Raw genomic sequence first — 19,693 nt, 5'->3', positions numbered from 1 at the left:
TATTATGTGATCTACAAAAAAAAAGAAGCAAGATTCAAATCCTACAACAAATGCAATTTTCCATTAGTGGAAGATATAAATTATTGGAAGACCATGGATATAAGAAACTGGGTGTAACACAGTCAATTTATTTCACTCCAGAATTCTTTAAACGTCAATCAGTAATTACCTAAAATTATAACAGCTGTTCATTTGAAAGACAGTATAACTTTGTCTTTGATTTTCGTTTGAAGGCTTTAGACTCAGCAGAACCCAGTTATTCCAAGATGTCTAGGAATCTATTTACAAACACAGGTCTGGGTACTGAGGAAGCAGCGCCACACTCACATGTAAACATTCTCCACATGTATGAACAATGGGGCTTTTTGTTTATTATATTCAGAATAGATATTTATCATTAATTTTTTATCTTGACCACTGAATATAGAAAGGCTAGTGATGATAACACATGCCTTTAATTCAGCACTCAGGAGCCAGAGGCAGGAGGATCTCTGTGAGTTCAAGGGCAACCTGCTCTACAGGGTAAGTTAAAGAACAGCCAGGACTGTAGTGTCACAACCAACCAAACAAAAAGACCATCTACTACTGAAGAATCAAGTCACGCAATTTTTTATATTAAAAATATTCACTGAATTCCAAAAGATTAAAAGGCACAGGGAGACCATGGGCTTCATATGATAAATGGATGCCATCGTGTTATTTTTTAACAGCTACCTCCACGTTTGGGAGAAATCTTCCATCTCTTTTATTTTTTAAGGTATGGCTGACTAATTTCCAAGTAGCTTTCACACATACTTTGAACCCCTAACACAAGCTTGTTACTTTTTAGATCTGTGCCATAGAAATGAAGGAGTCATGTATGAATCTTTGCACAAGTTGGAGAGATAGACAGTAAACTAAAGAAGTGCGGTATGTAATACGGAGCATTAACAACCATTATGGGGGAGGGGGAGAGAATAGGGAAGCCAGGATGGTGTGAAGCATGGTGAACTTTGCAAAGGTTCGTCCTCAGAGGAGGCTTCTCAGCAAATGGGCATCTGAGCAAAGGCCCGGAAGGGATAAAGGAGTAAGGTATATAGAGATCTAAATGGAGAGCAGTCTGCACAGAAGAAATGGCAGGCTTAAAATCCTGGAGGCTGGTACATGCCTGCCTGACTGTACTCGGAGCAGGAAGTCTGTGGTTGCCATAGCACCTGTGTGCTAGGAAACGGTTAGACAGTCAGTGAGGGGGGACACAGACCTGATGCTTTTCCATGGAAGGGCTTGCTTCACACAGGTCAGCCTCCAAAGCTAGCAGGACCTGCATGAAGGCAATCTCTGAGAACACTCACCGCATCAATACCATGCATAAGCCAACCATAGGGTGCACACGTGTGATCCCAACACAGGGATGGCTAAACCTGCGAGATATCCAGTTTATGGTCAACTTTATCTATAGGGGAAGTTCAAAGTCAGCTGAGGACATATGATGGCATCCTTGTAAAAAGAATGCTTTTCCGAAATCTACATGGAGTACAGAGGTACAGATTAATAACATCATTGTACAGGTCAGTAGATTATGATTGTGTCTGAATTCACAGAGATCCTTCTGCCTCTGGCTCCTTAGTGTTGAATTAAAGGCATGTGCTGTCATGTCCAGGTTTTTAATATTCAGTGATTAAGATACAAATGTAATGATAAATACCTATGCCGAATTGTATTAAATAAGCTTAAAAAAGTCCCACTACTTCATACATGTGGAAAACATTTACATATGTATGAAGCAACTGCTTCTTCAGTCCCAGACCTGTATTTGTAAATAGATTCCGTCATGATTGTATATGACATATTTTTCAAAATATAAACACAAACTAATTTAAATACAATTTTAAATCATTAACATTTATTAGCTGAATCACTAGTTTGGATTTTATATATGGCATCAAGCAAGAATGGTAGCTATATTAAAGTATCATTTTAGAACACATTACTAAACAAAGACACTTGATTCAATAGGGAATTCATGAAACTCACTCATTACTTGGTGCAATACAGTAAAATTTGAAGCATGTGCAATGTTACATACTATTCCATACATGTGAATTTTTATTGACTTACTTTCTCCTCTTCTTTTACAGGAATATATATATGCAAGAGTAAGTACTCCTTCTTGAAGTTTTTTTTTCAATTTTTAGTTTTATTAGGTCTTTGAGAATTTTGTAAAGTATACATTGATCTTAGTCGTCCCGAGCCCCGGATCCTCCGAGCTCCACCCCACCTTTCCATCCAACATGGTATCTTCTTCCTCCACCCCTCAAGTCCATTTGTGCTACACATACATTCATGGCTGTGTGTGTGGCTTTTCACTGGAGCATGGTTGACTGACCATAGGCAGCATTTTTAAAGAATGCTGATTCTTCCAATACTTATTAATTGTAACATCTCCTTGGTTAGGGGTGGCGCTCCCTATCTACTTCCCTCTTCATTCTGGTATTTAGTCTGGCTTGAACCTGCATAAACCCGGTGCATGCTGTCACCATTGCTGTGAGCTCATATCTACAGCGTCCCTCCTGTCTGTACCTCTTACATTCTTCATGCTTCCTTTTATGCAAGGATTCTTGAGTCGTGGGAGGAAGAGTGTGATGTAAATGTTCCATTTAGTGTTGGAATGTTCTGCAGTCTTTCTCTCTGTACCTTGACCAGTTGTGCATCTCTGTGTTAATCTCTGTGGTAATTTGAGTGAGATGTACCCCTCCTCGATGGACATTTGAATGCTTGGTCTCCAGCTGGTGGTTCTTTTTAGGGAGTTTTAGAATGTGCGACTTGCTGGAGGATATATATCACTGAAGCATAGGCTTTGAGAGTTAAGACTTGAGCATCTTCTAGTTTCATCTCTCTGCTCACACCTGTGGTTATTCAAGATGTATACTCTCTGTTTGCTGTTCCATTTGTCATGCCTGCCACCTGCTGTCACGCTTCCCAGCCATCATGGACTCTAGTCCCCATGAGCCCAAACAATTCCCTTCTTCTACACATGGCCTTAGTGTGGTAGTTTGCACAAGAATTTCCCTCATAACGTATATATTTGAATGTTGGTCACAGGACATAGCACTAGTAGGAGGGATGGGCTTGTTGGAGCATATGTGGGATTTTTAGAGAAAGTCTGTCACTGGTGGTGGGCTTCAAGGTTCCAAAAGCCCAAGCCAGGCTCAGTGGCTTTCTCTGTTCCTGTTGCCTATAGATCCAAATCTAAAAGTCCTAACTCCTACTCCAGCACCATGTCTGCCCATGTGCTGCCATGCTTCCTGCTAAACCTCTGAAACTGTAAGCAATCCCCAATTAAATTTTTTCCTTATAAGAGTTGCCATGGTCACGGTGTCTCTTCACAACACTAGCACTTGGATTAAAATAGAAGTTGGTACCAGAAGTGGGGTGTTGCTGAGACAGACCTAACTATGCTTCTAGTTAGAGGAATGAGGACTTTAAGACTTTGGATTATGAAAGAAGGTGAATGTTTTAAGTGGAGCTTAATGGGGCATACCAGTAGCAGCAAGAAAGACCACAGTGTTGAGAGCAGTGTTGAAAATGAGGACCTGGCTCAGTGGGTTTCAGAGAGAAAGAATATTCATAAGTAGCCTGGAGACAATTCTTGTGATATTTTGGCAAAGAATATGATTGCCTTTAACCATTGTCCCCTCCCCCCCCATCAACTTGGCTAAATTGAAAGAGATTTGGATCAATGGCATTGGCAGAGGAGATTTTAAGAGAGCATAATATTGACTGTGTCACTTGATTATCAGTGGCCCTTCTTATGCATAAAAACAATGAAAGGGAGCAAATTGAGAAAGAAAAAACACAATTGTACCATTTTTAAAAATTGGATATATTTTATTTACATTTTAAATGTTACCCTCTTTCCTGGTTTCCCCTCCATAAACCCCGCCCCATCCCCTTTCTACCTGCTTTTGTGAGGGTGTTCACCCACAATTGTACAGTTTGAGGAGAAAAATAGCACCAAGAAATATATTAGAGTTAAATCCAAAGCTCAAAGAAATAAAAAGTTTAAAGAAATGCCTGATCCTAAGTGGAATACAGGGAGTAGTGACTTCACACCCAGATAAACTCCCATTTTGTAAAAGGGAATTAAAGAAAAGCTTAAGGAGTAAAGGAAATGACCAACATCACAAAGCCAGTGCAGATGCACCTGAACAAGGGGCCTGGCTTCAGCCCCAGCAAGCAGCAGAATTTGGCAGCTTCCATCATGTGGCTCTGGCTTTAGAGTCCAGCATGCAAGAAGGAGGTTACAGAATCTTCCTCCATAACTAAGAAAAGCTGCTGAGGCCAGGCATATATACCAGAGGCCCACGGAGGCCATGATATGAAGCTATCAAGGTGAAACCAGAACTGATTGTCTTGGAGACCAAGATAATGGAGCTGCCAGAATCATGGGCTACCTGCCTAGGAAACCCACAGACTGGGTATGGAGCCCCAGAGAGACTTGTGATGCAGTCATCAAAGCTGAAGGAATTGGAGATCTAAGGGATGCTCTGACGTCTGACATGGCAATGCAGAGCTTGGAGTTTTCTCTGCTGGTTTTTTGGTCCTACATTGGTCCAGCATTTTCTCATTGTGTTCCCTTTTCACCCTTTTGTAATGGTGATATATTTCCTGTGCCACTGTGTGTTGAGAGCACGTGATCCGCTCTTTGATTTGGATTTGATAGGGGGTTACCGGTAAGGGATTACCTTGAGTCTAAGAAGAGACTTTGAACTTTGGGCTTTTAAGCAGTTGAAACTGCTATAGACTTACGGAAACTTTTGAAGTTAGACTACATACATTTTTTGTAGCGTGATGTGGCTATTTGGCCTATGGGGTTGCAGGGACTAAAATGTGACTGTTTGAATAAGAATGTCCCCCATAGGCTCACCAGGGAGTAGCACTATTCAGAGTGGCCTTGTTGGAGTGTGTCGCTGCAAGTGGGCTTTGAGGTTTCGAAAGCCCAATTCAGGCTGTATGGTTTTCTCTCTTCTTGCTGCCTGTGAATCTGGATGCTAAACCCTCAGCATCTTCAGCACCATGTTTGCCTGTGCCTACCAGCCTTTAGCTGCTCCTCTCCAGAGCATTTCACATATGTTAGGTAACTGTTGTGACAGTTTTCATATCTTTAAAATTATAGTTGAGATTTTCAGCTTTTTAGGTTATATGAAATGTCTCCTATGGAATACAAGCTTCTCTCTTCTCTCCCTTTCTTCTCGTCTTTTCATTCCCTTTATGTAATTATATAGTTAATTTTAGTGTTAATCAGTATTTGAATTATTAGACTTTGCAGTAAGCTGCTACTAATTTTTGTCTGAGAGTCAGGAGGTAGCAATCAGAATATTTTTTCTGGTGTCCTTTCCTCTTCGTGTTCATTTTTTAGTTTTCTTTGTACTGGTCACACCAAACTTGCTTTCTCTTAAGCCAAGTCATGTGTCAAGACAGAGAGAGGCCAGTCAGCTGAACAATTCCAATCCCCGGGAACCTTTCTCAGCTCTTCAGTTGCTGACGAGGCTAACCACCCACACGGCTTCGCTCCAGCCATACCAGAGGTCCCTCTGCCCTCTCCAGTACCGGCTTTCCTCCATTTTGACAATTATCATTGAGTAATTTCCCCCGTTCTTCGAGACTGCGCTGGCGAAACTGTGTGAGAAAAGGGATTTAAGAATTTTTACTACCTTAATATCTTAATCGTAGCCTCACACTTGATTAATATTTTGGCTGGCTCCAGAACTCTAGATTAAATGCAACTCACTGTCAGAATATGAAGGCACCTCTCATGATTTTCTAGTTTGCACTGTTGCGTGAGAAGTTGCAGCTGACTCGGGTTCCTAAGCGTCTGTTCCTCTGATCAGATTGGTTTAAGAGTCTCCTCTGTCCCCAGTGGCTGAGGTTTCATGGGAGGCCGAGTGTGGCTGTTCCACCTCCCATTCTGAGCAGTGGGTGGTGACACCTGCTGGCTTTTTAAAAAATTTCCTGCTGATGTAACCTTGAGATTTTCCACCTGTGTCCCAGTTCCTGAATCAGCAACTCGGCAGCTTATCATTTGTTTACAGTGCTCAGGCCATAAACTAAGCCGTTTCCACGAGCTTGAAATGTGTATCAACCCATTTAAGCTGCTCTATGTCTGCCACAAGGCTGGTTACCTCTCCTCGGTTTCATAAACCTGACTTCCTCAGTCTGGGCAGGAAACTTCTCAGGCTTGACTCTCCCATAGTTCCTCTCTTTCTGTTGGATGCCCCACCTTCTAATCCTGCCTCAGCTTATTGGCCATCAGATTGTGATTGACAGGGGATGCTTCACAGTACACAAGAGATTTCTCCTCCAGGTGTGTTCTGATGTTTGATTCTAGGAATTTTATCAATAGTTCCTGACTTAGCTACTATCACTGTTTTTAGTCTTTTAATTTCCAAGAGTTCTGAATTCTTTAGAGGACCTCCCCTAGCTTTTTTTTTTTTTTTTTTTCTTTTTTACTACTCCCCTCCTCAAGATTAGTTTTTGAAATGGTGTTTCCAAAGAGTACGCATGGGATGGACTTAGGCCCTCTGCACAGCTGTAAAAAGTGTGCAGCTGGGTCTTCATGTGGGAGCAGCAGCTGTCTCTGACACTGTTGCCTGCCTTTGGATCCCTTTTCCCTATCTGAGCTGCCTTGTCTAGACACAATAGAAGAAGATGTGCCTAGTCTTCCTGCAACTTGATGTGCCAAGACTGGTTGATATTCGTGAGCTGTCTTTCCTTTCTGAGAAGAAGGAAAAAGGGGGTAGGTACAGGGAAGGACAAATGTGAGGGAGCGACTGGAAGAATAGGAAGACTGGGATCAAGAGGTAAAGTAAATAAATAACTTCATAAAAATGTTGAAAATCAAATTATAGAGCAAAGTCAAATAAAAGAACAATATACATCCCTTCATTCAGTCACACACACACACACAAACACACACACACACACACACACACATACACACACACACACACAAAGGTATTTTCAGCTGATTTTTTTTTTTTTAGATCCCCAGTCACCTCTGCTCCCAAGTCCTTTAGAGACCCAGAAGCTGCTAATGATAAATTTTCTGGAATGCTTAAGTATGGCTTTCTCTATCCCCAGCTACATGAGCTACATTATCTTCCTTTATCCTTCTAAAACTTAATAGTTTTGTATTTATTTTGAGTTCCAGTTTTTTTTCATTGCAAATGTTATGTTCTATAGCTCTCTACAATTTTCTTTATTGTTGACTTAAAAGTTCCACAAGGAGATTAATTTTTGAAAGATTTCTTTATTGTTTTTATAAAGTAAATATTAAATTTAGTATATCTGTGGACATGAAATAGAAGAAATTAAAAAACATATAGCCAGTCACAAAGTTATATTTTTCCTTCTATTATTATCCCTCTATTTAAAGCATACCGGCATTTTTCATTTAGAATATGTTTTCTATTTTACACTCTAGTTTTTTTTTAACGTCAAAAATATTTATTCCAATAGTCTATCATAAGTCAGTACAGACTTCACTCTGCCGTAGATGAGTTGAAATGACACCTCCTTTCTTATCCAGCCGGAGCACACACCTTCCATGTTGGATTGTGTCCAAATCCAGATGACCAGTGTCCTTTATCCCCAAAGTAGGCTTAAAACTGATGGTTCAGGCATTCCAGGATCTGCACCCCTTGTAAATCCCAGGTAAATCACGAGAGGAATAAAGCCCCAGCGAATGGCAAACTGGCCACCCTTGAAGAGCTGCTGCAGCCTCTGTTTGGCTTCTTTGCTCAGCTTCACCATGGTGACAAAGGACCAGCGGACTGAGGAGCCCCTACAAACAGGACTGCGTCTGGATCTACACTCTAGTTTTTACCTTGTCTAAATATTATCTTTTTCTATATTTTATTGGAGCCATTTTGCAGCAGAACTGGATACTGTTAAAAACAAAGCTGTGTTGGTGTAATGGGATAAAGCCCATTATATGTGATGAGCTTAGTGTAGCTGTGTCTGTAACTAAACACTTGGCAAGCAATTCATCATACAAGAGGAAGCTGAAACAATGTCATGCCTTAATGGCTGCCTTCGCTTTGGCAAATACTATGAGTACTGTTGTACATTCGGTTTCTTACTATAGGACAGGCAGGTGACAACTGGCTGTCATGAGTATATCATACACAGGACTCACCTGCCTTCACCATGATCAAGACTTAATCTCACTAGGAGGGATTAATTAGAAATGGCAGTGAACTCTGTGACACCAAGCGCCTGGAGCGTTGTTATCTAACAACACATCCTGTATCTTTCCTTCCACATCGTTGTCTGTCCCATGCAGATACCAGAACGTTATCGATCATCATTGAGTGACTGAAAAGAAAAAAAAAAAAAAAGTCTGAAGCAGAAGAGCCCGGGAATTCACTTTCTGTCAGTCACTTCTCAGATTTCCATCTACGATGCTTTCAAGAAACAAAAGATATTTCTAATTATCATTGGAAACATGAAACAAAGGCACTAGAAATTTGATGCGGGAGACTGGTGGGAAAAGGAGGAAGGATAGCACTTGAATTCAGTTACAGACTCAGAATGTGTGACAGATCTAGATAGAGGAGGAGGAGTCAGCTCACAAAACAACTTTACCAGTTCATATAATAATAGACATTATATATATATATATATGATTATGTAAATAAATAAATGATTAACATTTTTAAGTATTTGATTGTACTTATTTTGGATGCTGCTTTTCCAATGCTTAAATAAATTATACTTGGAAGTAATTAAAGGACAAGCTCACAAGAAATTTTGACTCTAGTCACCTAGATGTTGTTTCTGAATTGTACCTTCTTTCATTGAATTCTCTCCAGAGAAGGACAAACTATTGTGAAGAGACAGTGAGACAGTCTCTGCTTAGATATACTAAATAGCCTTGCCTGCTGACACTGTAGCGATTAAAATGCTTTTAGTTGGGTTTTCAGTGTAATTGATCATCTTTCATCCACTTCATTCAGTTCTTCTGGAAACCAATGGCGTTTCTCTCCTCAGGTCTCCTTTTCTGTCTCTCCCCACTTCTCCTTTTCTGTCACCCCTCCCCACGTCGTTATTTTCCTGCTTATTAAAAGACTTCAAGTACAAGAGAAAGTTTGTTAAAGCAATCCTACTTTCATGCAAACGTTTTTTGTTTATTTTGGTTTTCCTTTAAAAACCTTTACTTCTCTGTTTGTTGTAATATTTGTATTTTTTTCCAGTATACAAATAAGCTCCTCCCTTTGTTATTGATTTACCTATTTTGAAATTTAGGGGGGAAATATTTCAAAAGAAAATTAATGCTCATGGCAGAAATCCTGAGAACTCAGTAGTTCCTTGGTCTAAATATGGGCATTAATAAAATGTAATCACAGTGAAAATACAGCGGGGACAGGGAAATTGGTCATAAACTGGAAAATTGGGAAGTGAAATGATTGCAGACAGTGGTAAGAAAGATGATAAACATAAAATAGGGAGATAGAATAGAGAGCTGTGTGTGTGTGTGTGTGTGTGTGTGTGTGTGTGCTCGCGTGCACATATCCATGGCAATTAAGGTCCCTTAGTTTTTCATTTGTCAAATGAAGAATTGAACTAAGTGATTTTTTAGATGCCTTCAGATCATCTTCTATATGATTAAGCATCTTATATTCACTTTATTTTTCAAACTATATGACTGTTGTCTATCCGTACTAGTATCTTTTTTTTAAGTACAGGTATGAAAAATCCGCCTGTTGGGATCTTTAAAAAGTCATCATCATTCGTCTGTTCCTAAACTTGATTTTTAGAAGTCGCTGCCAGATGAAAGGTCAGAGGCAGACAGGTTTTAGACAGTGGTTTGACTGAGCTGGTGGCTTCTTTCTCCTTCACAGCCCCGGCCAGTGGGGAGGCTCCCATCCTCTCTCCGAAGCACCTGCAGGAGTGCCGGGTGTGAACGCTGGCTGTTGCACAGTGACTCCATGACGCAGTGACACAGTGGCCTAAAGAGCTTTTGGTAAAACCTTACCAGTAGGAAAGTGATGGAGGCATCACGTGACAGCATCACGTGCCGGTTAGGGATTAGGGAACCGACCGTAGTGATCATCTGAGGGCTAGTCCATTTGTTTCAAATTTTTTCTGAAGTCTGTGGGTCGACCCCCCGACCAAAAAGCTTTTCAGCTTTGCGGAAAAGAGAGGACGGTTTTCAGTTTTGACAATGTTTATTTCAGGTCACCTGTTTGGATTTTTTTCAATAAGAGTTTTTTTGTTTGTTTTTTGTTTTGTTTTGTTTTTTTCTCACCGGTAATAGCAAAAATAGAATGAGAAAATTTTTATTTTTCTTGGTTGTTGTAGAAAAATAGAGCCCGGTGTACACACTGGCCTAAGTAAAGCATACATGAATGCTTTGGGGTAGGTATTCTTTTCTAAGTTTTTGTTTGGTTAGTAGGGTCTTCCAGCCTTGCTTCTTTTTGTCATTTTTTAAGCTCTTGTTTTCATTTGGAAATTATATATACATATGAAAGGAGAAAATTAGTCAAAAATATCAGGAAGTAAAAAAAAAGAGGTAGTAAATGAATGTATGGATATCAATTATGTCTGTTATAGAGGCAAGCCAAACCTGCTGGACATGGGCTCTTTGATGATCAAACCCATTCAGCGAGTGATGAAATACCCCCTGCTGCTGTGCGAACTCCGGAACTCGACCCCGCCCTCCCACCCAGACTACAAAGCCCTGGAGGAAGCCTTCGCGGCTGTGAAGGACGTTAACGTTAACATCAATGAGCTGAAAAGAAGGAAAGACCTAGGTAGGTGAAACCAGGAGAAGCTAACTAACTATCCCCCCCATAGGAGTGTTCCAGGTGTGTGTGTGGGGGGGGTGTAGGTGTGTGTGTGCGAGGGCATGCACAAGTACTTAATCTCACCCAATCACTGTATTCTCCGTGGTATACTGTGGGCATACAGTCCTGCCAATAAATATCTGCAGAGAAAGGAGTCAATATGACTCATTTGATCCTGACACAGATGAATGAAGGGGGGGGGGGTGAAAGGGCAGGTTCAATTGTTTCTACAATTAACAACTGATTCCTATTTTAAGATATTATACTTAATGCCCAATATTAAGTGAAGTTTCAATAAACAAATTCTAACTCCATGAACCCCATGTGTCCCAGGGATAGTAGGCTTGCAACCTCTCCATGGGCTTAGGTTGTGTTGCCAGTATAAGCCAGCCTGGGCTATATGGTGAACCTGAAGCCAGCCTGGGCTATGAGTGAGGCTAAAGCCAACTCAATATTTAAATCATGACAGGGGTTTAGAAATAAATGGTGTGAGGGCTTCGTTTCTTTGATTGGCTTTATCTTCAAGTATGTAAAGAGCAATGTGTTTTGTTTTAACAAGTTGAACATAAAGGGCCGGGATAAAGGAGTAAATAATAAAGTAAAAGATACCGTGAGCAAAATGAAAGGATCGCATACATAGGATGCCTGACTACAAGGCATTGTTATCATTTCAGAAAGAAGAATAGTCTAATAAAAAGTCAATCAAAAACAGAGCACCTCACAGAAAGCTTTGGCAATAAGTTGGGGAATGAAAATTAGAAACCACAGTGGCATGCTGAATCTCCTGAACCAGTGAGTGCTCCACCACTGGCCAGTGCTAGTCAATAGCTTGTCTATACTCGGTCTTAGACAAACGGCAGGAAAATGTTCAAAAATGACAACCGCATAGGAAGAAAAGCAGTATCAACCAACCAAAACTGTATTATGCACTATGATACCATGAGGAGATCAAAAAAAAAAAAATCAGTGACATAAAATATTGGTAGCAACTGGTTTAATCACAAAAGGTTCTGGAAAGGTGTTTTGTTTTATTTTCTGAAACATAGTTTAACGTCGCCCAGGCTGCCTCCCATCTCAATATATAGCCCAGGCTAGCACTGAAAGTCTGATCCTCCTGCCTCCAGTTTCCAAGTGCAGGATTACAGGTGTGAGGCACTAAGCTTCACTCAGTCTTGAGTTTTAAATATGACCATTCTTACAACACTTGAAGACAGTAACTAGAATTTCTTGTCTCACTCTACATGCACTATTGGGCTAATCCTCATCCACAGTGCCTGTGATTGCCCTTAGCCACACTGGATACATCAACATTTGGAACAAGGTGAGAGGTAGCGATTTTTTTAAAGACAAGTAAAACTCAGAGTGATACTCACCTGACCTCAAGTCACAGAGCTCATGAAGCCTAGGAGTTGAGTCTGGTATGTGGTGGGTACAGTTGTCTTTTCACAATTTTGGACCTGATTCCCTACACAGAGACACCCCCCCCATGATAATATGTACCACTAGAGAGTGGGGTGCTTTCTTATTTCTAATACAAGGACTTTTCTTTTCTCTCATTTCTGGTATTGGGGGTAAGACCCAGTGTCTGATAGCCTTGGATAGCCTTGAGTAGCCATGTCCTTGAAGAGCTGAGTTCCTGAAGATCGTGGGTGGGGTTCTTTGGACAGGCTAGGCAGAGGGGGTAATACCCTAATAGTAGCTTCTGTGGAAGAGAGCTAAAATCCCCATATATTCTGTTCTCAGCATAAATATTGGTCTTGGAAACTCCAGTGGAGCATGCACCCTGTGTACACACAGTCACATCTCGCTCTTCCCTTTCAGTTCTAAAATATAAGAATGAGGAGGAGGAATCCCTCAAAGACAAACTATTTAAACTAAACATCCATTCAATTAGCAAGAAGTCAAAAAGAGTCACAAATCATCTGAAGATCCTGACCAGAGGAGAGTCACAGGTAAGTTTTTTTCTTGGACCACCTTCATTTCGTCAGGGAACATTCCTGCGGGGGGGGGGGGGTGTGGGAGGCTTGGCTTTGCTCTTCCCTCAAATATATCTAGAACACAAAACTGAGCTAGTGCCCCCAAGATCTTTCTTTTGGGGGTAACTGGGGGTATAGAGATTTCAATGCCATCTCAAGCTTCCACTAGGAAGGCAGTTGGAGGAGAGACGAGACCAAGGGATGGTGCCCACCAGGAGAGACCTGGCACGCAGCAGCACACAGTCTCTCTCTCTGACATGTTCCAACTGCTTCTTCCACCTCATTTTTATTTACGCTTTTAAGTTTTTCTCTTCCCCTGGGGTTCCCTTCGCTTAATCTAAAAATAAAGAAGCATTTAGAGTCACAGTTCAGTGATGGTTTTGGAGCTCTAATGCCCTTCTATTCCCCCAGAACTCCCCAGACTTGCAGTATATTACTGGGTGCTGTCCTTAGTCAGCCCATGAACATAGCTTACATGGTAATTTCAGTCTCTTATGAATAACAGAGAGATTCCCCCCCCCCCAAAGCCTTCTCAAAGTTTATCTGCTTAAAGAGAACCACATGAGATATTTTCAAAAGACAGGTCCTAGAGTTCCACCTAGCTCCTTAGAACCCTGAATTTTTACAGACATCCAAGGGGGTTTGGGGTTAAGAATCTGAAGTCTGATCAGGAGAATGTCTACTGAAAATGAAAGACAGAAAGTTCCTGACCTGGCGATGCTATGTTGTCCTCCTTTTTCTTCTCATTTGTCCTGTGGCTGTATTGACGTTACCGCTTGTGGGACACATAGACAGTAGCATCATTGTTTTTATTTCCTTATAACTCTCTAAGGATTCACCAGGTTCATCCCTCAAAGAGGCTCTATGTGGAGATAATGGGGAAAGTTTGGGACATCCGTGGTAACTGATCATGAGATGGGTAATTGGGACATCTCATCTAAAGACAACAGTAATAAAATCAAATTGAAAATGAGCTTTAGGAGACAGTAGCCACCCACAGGCATCTATAAATGTGGTGCAGAAATTCTCTTCCAGGCTTTGCAATTTTGCTTCTTGCCCAAGACAGTTCTGTCGAACAGAGCAGACAGCTTCTAATCCGGGGCAGACTTTTGTGGGGGGCATTATATTCTTTCCCATATTTATCATCAGCTTTTTTTTTTTTAAACTGTGAACTAAAAGTGAATTGTAGCTAAAATAGCCTGGAGGGATATTAATTAGATTTTTTCCTCTTAATCTTTATAGAGGATGGCTTGTCAGCACTGAAGCATTTCACTGTTAATCAGAAAATCAGCTGCATAGGCTGGACTGGAGAAGAGATAAATCTCAAATCAATCAATTCTGTACTTGTCAGCAGCTCAGGTGAAATATTAGTGGAGTTAGGGTGTAGAGCTATTACCCAGGAGGAAGATTCTATTCAATCCATCACGTATGTATTGACTTCTCATATACCAGGCACTGTGTGAGAGACTGGGAATACAGAGATGAACAGGTATAGATTTAGAATTCAGGCTGCTTACTTTTAATCCCAATAATATCTATAAATACGGGTTTCTCTAACTTGCTACTTTAGGGCAAAGACTATGCATCTGTCACAAAGAGATTCTCAAGCACCGCACAGCATAACAGCAAATGGAACACAATATAGCAAATAGAGCGTAGGGTACCAGTCAGGTAACCACTTATTCCATCTCTAATAATATCCGAGATGTGAGAAGATGGGATCTGCTTCATAAAAATCTTCCGGGAACCTAGCTTGTCAAATGTTGTGCAGTGTTTTCCATAAACATATTGTCCTTAACTGTTTGATGGAAACTAGGTCCTTACTGTGTCAAGTCCCAGAGACAGTGTCACACAGCTAAGACTTAGAAATGAAAGACACTTCCTTGAAATCCAGTTATGGGGCAGAGCTATCTGCAATGGAATCTGGGAAATGTGGTCCCTGGCAGAGCAGCCATCTTGCTAACTTAATCTAGTGTTGCCATCTCTACTATTGGAAGGACAACAGGGAAATAGTAACATCCCCCAGAGCATCTGTTACTTTATCTCTAAAACGAGATTAATTATTATTCTTGCCCTATAGAGTTGTTTAAGAATTAAAATGATAAAGTGAATGAAAGGGTCTTGTACTGTTTCTGAATATAATTAACGGGTAATACATATTAGCTATTGTTATTTTTAAAACAAACTTCTTAATCTTTAATACTTAGAATGTATCAGTGGAAAAATTGCTTACATAATTAACTAAAGTAATATGAAGGAGAAAAGTCACATAAGGAGGAGAAATTAATGTTGTTCAATGTGAAAAACAGTGATGATAGTAGGATTGATAGATGGGGGTAACTCATAAGTCTACTCTTCCCAAATAAACAGAATTCTAAGACAGAAAAGGAGAAACAACATATTCCAGCAAAATGGCATGAGAAAGATTTCGTTATGGGGACATAGGCTTGGGCCACATTTCTCACAAAGCAATCCTAAGCAGATACTTCAAAATTACCTGGTTCCTAGTTAATTATCCTGGTTCCACAGATAAATAAAACATCAGGAAGAGGGATCCTTAAAAACATCATTGAGAAAAACAACTGGTCCAGTAGATCAGTATATGCACACAGAGCTAAAGAAGAGACCTAAGGGCAAGGATATTGGGCTATGTGTGTTTTGAAAAGAATTATACCTATTTTACTAATGCTTTCCTACACATGTAAAACCAAGAGATTCAAAAAAAAAAATGAAACACACACACGGTTCTGAAGTTAACTATGTAAAATTTAGAAGCACATAAAAAGAGAACAATTATTACCAACTAAGATAATGAACTGCAGACACTCTGTTCCATGTAACATTCATATTCCTGTTCAGACAGGTTCACCACTGTGGTGCTGGTTCTGGTAGACATTTTCATTGCAATAAATAAAGTTCACCATCAGTAGTGATGTCTATATCTCTAAAAATTACTAGGTGTGTGTAAAAACATGTTATCTGAATGCTTGAGATATTACATGTAAGATGTCACATGAACACAGACAACAACCATCTTAGCTCTGCCAATGGGCTATTGTAGGAAAACTAAGATTATATGTCATCTTTCATGTTTGAGGTGACATTACCACCTTTCTTTAATGATAGGCTTAAGAATATTTCTAAATCATCCTTGTGAGATAGACTATGAGTTCTGTGAGCAAAACAGTAGTCAGTACAATTTGAGTAAACAGTATATATTAGAGACTACAGGGGTGGGGGCTCTGGAGAGATAGCTTGCAGGTTAAGAGCATTTGATGCTCTTCAAGAAGATCCAAATTCTGTTCCCATCACCCACATGGGTCCACTCACAAGCTCTTGTAACTCTACCTTCAGGGATTCCAACTTCAGAGAGGATCTGATACTTCTGTGCTCTATGGGCTTGTGCACACATGGGTACACACTCCCCCCACAAATGATAAAAGATGAAATCTTTTTAAAAAAAATAGAGAGATGTCTTGTTGTATAGGCATGCAGTCATGAGTCTGAATTCCTGCAGGGCCCATATAAAAGCCACATATGCTGACCTGCTCCTATGATGTCAGCACCTTGAGAGGCAAAAATAGTGAGATCACTGGAGTTGCTCCTTGACATCTCCAGGTTCAGTGAGAGATTTTGTCTCCCAGGGGGAACGCTAGAACTAGATGATAGACTAGAACATCTGATGCCCTCTCTGAAGACAGAGGTATGTGACCCGCCGCTAGCACATTTATACACACATGCACACACACATGCACACACATACACACACACACACACACACACACACACACACACACACACACACACACACCACTCACACAGAAGATGCCAAGTTAAGTTTTACAGTCCCATGGATACTTTGACATCAGTGAGAAGGTACTAAGTATCCAGCAAATTAAGTTCATCATATGACTTGAACTTTAACTGGGCTTTAGTTCCTGCAATGTGCAGCCCCCAAATGTTCTGTTCTAAAAGTCAGCATACCACAGAGTATCTTCACATAGCAAAGGAGGTTTTGGGGTTTGTTGTTGTTGTTGTTGTTGTTGTTGTTGTTTTGTTTGTTTTAAGTAATGTGCCAGGCCAATGTTATCATACCTTTTAAAAATTTTTAAATTTATTTTGTACCACTTAAAGATACTAGATGCCTTTGAGCTATGAAACGAAGTGATTTCTCATGTCTTTTAGGTGAAAGACAACACCTTTAACAGAGAAGAAAAGCTTTTTAGATCACTCGAAAAGACTGTGAGACTTTGCGTGAAGAACATTTCCTCCTGCCTTCAGCACATAGAGGTGGGTGAGACACAAATGCTTCTGCAGGAGTGCTCTGGTCCCCATGGCTGTTGTGAGGAGATGTGAATCTTCATATGCAAGGCAATGTTACCTGTCTCACACATGGGGGCCTACAACTTTCTGATAAGGCAAGCCAGAGGAAGGCTTGGTCTTTGCCCAGCTTCCTGCCCTGGTCTGTTCCACATAGTTGGATTTTTACTCAGATGTATGTCGCATGGTTCCCCACCCTGTGTGCCTCATAATAAAGATGTACCCATGAGCTCATCTGTGAGGCATGTGAGACATGAGCTCATCATGTGAAGCAGAAACTGTGATTACCCAATTTTACCAACATAATTCTTTGTAGTACCTAAAAAAAAAGATAAAATGCAGAACAAAGGAAAATAAATTGAACTATAAAACAAGATAAGCCACAATAGGCAAATGTTCTCCTACAAATAGAGTAGGCCACAAAAGACTCCCCACAAATTTCTAGCCTCTTCAGAGGTTGTCCTGACCTACTCAAGAATCTCTACTTTGGAAAACCCGAAGTGGAGGACTGCACAATTACACTCGTTGGAAAGGCTGGCCAAGGGTCTCTTGTAATGGCTCTTACAGAGAACACAGTGTCCTCGAAAGCAACTTGACAGCAGCTATGACTCGAAGGATGGAGTTACCTAGAAGTTTTTCTCTTGGATTTTTTTTTTTTTTTTTGGAGGTAGTGCCTGCACAGTCAGATGAAATATCCTACTAACAGACATCATTATGAGCAGCACACTGCTTTGGAGACAAGGTTCTATATTCCAGAGGAATGTGCTCCATCCATCCCTACTGTCTGACATTGGGCCTGTTTTCACATCAGGTTAGCAAATCTGCCTGTGTTAAGCAAGTCCCAAACACAGTTGTCCCAATAGGGCAGTGGGAGCCCCACCCTTTGGGTATTGCTCAGGGAATGAGTGACTTTTGGGAACATTTATTGGTATTTTCCACAGATTGAATCCACAAAAATGTGAGCACCTCCCCCTCCCACCCCAGAAGATAACATCAAATTCACCAAGAAAAGCTGCTGCTTTTTAAAAAGGAGAGTGCTTCTTAAAATAAGGAGTCTGCACAAATTGAAAATTAAGAAGGGACTGGGGTGGAGTTTAAGATGGGCTCCTACTCAAAGAGAAGCAGAATCTGTCTGAAATTATGTGGAGGCGGGAGGAAGAAAATAGATTGCTGTGAGTGATCTGACTAAAGGAATTCATGGTATTTTTGTAGTTCCTTCCTATCTCAAAGAGAGATACAATGCTGCACTGACGAACTTTGAATTAGGGAGACATTATTTGTGCTGACTTCGCTGAGAACTGACCCTTTGCAACTTTCTGTTTCAGGAAACCAAGCCCTTCACTCTGCAGAGTGTGGCGGAGCTCCGTGAGATTTCATACAAGGACGGAGAGAAAGGCTGCACAGAACCTCAGAGTCAGGCTTCAAACCCCTGTGAAGACTTTGTAAGTTACACACACACACACACACACACACACACACACACACACACACACACACACACACTTTCTGGAATTAGGTATAAGTTGTGCACTAAATTCTAATGTCAAAGTTAGGCTTTTGAAGCAGAAGTTTTAAAATGATTATGCTTAGAGTGGGCTAGTAAGGGTTGGACTGTGATGGAAATTTAACAGAGTCTCACACTGTTTCTGGACTAGTCGGTACCTGATGAGAAACAGTATTCCATTTAAGCCTGTGTATGAAATATTAAGAATACATACATTTGTAAAGCTGTGGCTTTCTTATGTGAGTCATGGACATGCCCTGAGACTTCCTGAGGGAGAATGGATGTTCTGTGTCTGTGATCTTTAACGCAATGCGCACCAGAGAGCAAAGTAAGGCTCTTTTAAGAACTCAAGAATCCACACATTCGAGGTAAGCACTCTGACAGTGTGCTATATCCCAGCCCAAATTATTTGTCTTTTAAGAGTTTTATATAATATATATTAGGAAGCATAAAGACATTATTTTTAAAGATGTATTTATTTATTATATATAAGTACACTGTAACTGTCTTCAGACACACTAGAAAGGGGCATCAGATCCCATTACAGATGGTTGTGAGCTACCATGTGGTTCCTGGGATTTGAACTAAGGACCTCTGGAAGAGTAGACAGTGCTCTTACCACTGAGCCATCTCTCGAACCCATATAAAGACATTCTTAACTAATAAAATGTTTGGATGGTAAGGTTTTCTGGGCTAAAACTAATTTTAGTTGTGTATCTGGTATTATTTCATAGCAAAATTGAATTTATTGAGCAAAAGATACAATAGACCACCTCTCTGTGTTGGCTCTGTTAGCATTTGGGCCAGACTGTCTACACCAAGTGACCCTGTGTTGGATGATTTTAGCATTCATAGCCAAGGAGACACAAGATCTCAGAAACACCCCATCTCAAATAATCTTCAACCAGTAACCCCCCAAATAGTTCCAACCTTAAGAAGTGGCCAAGCTCATATCCTATTGCAAAACTACTCTGAATACTACTCTGAATACATGGCTACTCTGGGCATTATGAAGTGGAAAGCTAGAATTACATTCTTATGATAAACAACATCCCACCTTGTTATGG

The 19,693-nt window shown here is 40.5% G+C and overlaps 2 protein-coding genes across 2 annotated transcripts in view; one reads left to right on the top strand and one right to left on the bottom strand.

Annotated features, from left to right (window-relative positions):
• ARHGEF38 (Rho guanine nucleotide exchange factor 38) overlaps positions 1-19,693 on the top strand; it is a gene marked incomplete at both ends in the record, with an annotated part of 106,005 nt that overhangs the window by 69,760 nt on the left and 16,552 nt on the right. The window contains 5 exons of the mRNA XM_080916465.1: positions 2,118-2,135; positions 10,594-10,793; positions 12,648-12,778; positions 16,988-17,092; positions 18,448-18,564. Of these exons, the coding sequence (XP_080772591.1) occupies positions 2,118-2,135; positions 10,594-10,793; positions 12,648-12,778; positions 16,988-17,092; positions 18,448-18,564 (571 nt within the window). The remainder of the gene's footprint in view (positions 1-2,117; positions 2,136-10,593; positions 10,794-12,647; positions 12,779-16,987; positions 17,093-18,447; positions 18,565-19,693) is intronic.
• Positions 7,543-7,840, bottom strand: LOC308420441 (mitochondrial import receptor subunit TOM7 homolog). The gene has a single exon (XM_080916466.1). It carries the CDS (start codon positions 7,789-7,791, stop codon positions 7,624-7,626), a length of 168 nt encoding a protein of 55 aa, XP_080772592.1. The 5' UTR covers positions 7,792-7,840; the 3' UTR covers positions 7,543-7,623.

The sequence above is a fragment of the Micromys minutus genome, assembly GCF_963924665.1.
Source record: "Micromys minutus genome assembly, chromosome: 4".
Taxonomy (NCBI): domain Eukaryota; kingdom Metazoa; phylum Chordata; class Mammalia; order Rodentia; family Muridae; genus Micromys; species Micromys minutus.
The sequence above is the reverse complement of the archived record's forward strand: the minus strand, read 5'-3'. Positions and strand labels throughout refer to the sequence as shown.

Excerpts from the sequence above, each read along its gene's own strand:
- LOC308420441 (XM_080916466.1), bottom strand. The coding sequence starts at position 7,791 with ATGGTGAAGCTGAGCAAAGAAGCCAAACAGAGGCTGCAGCAGCTCTTC.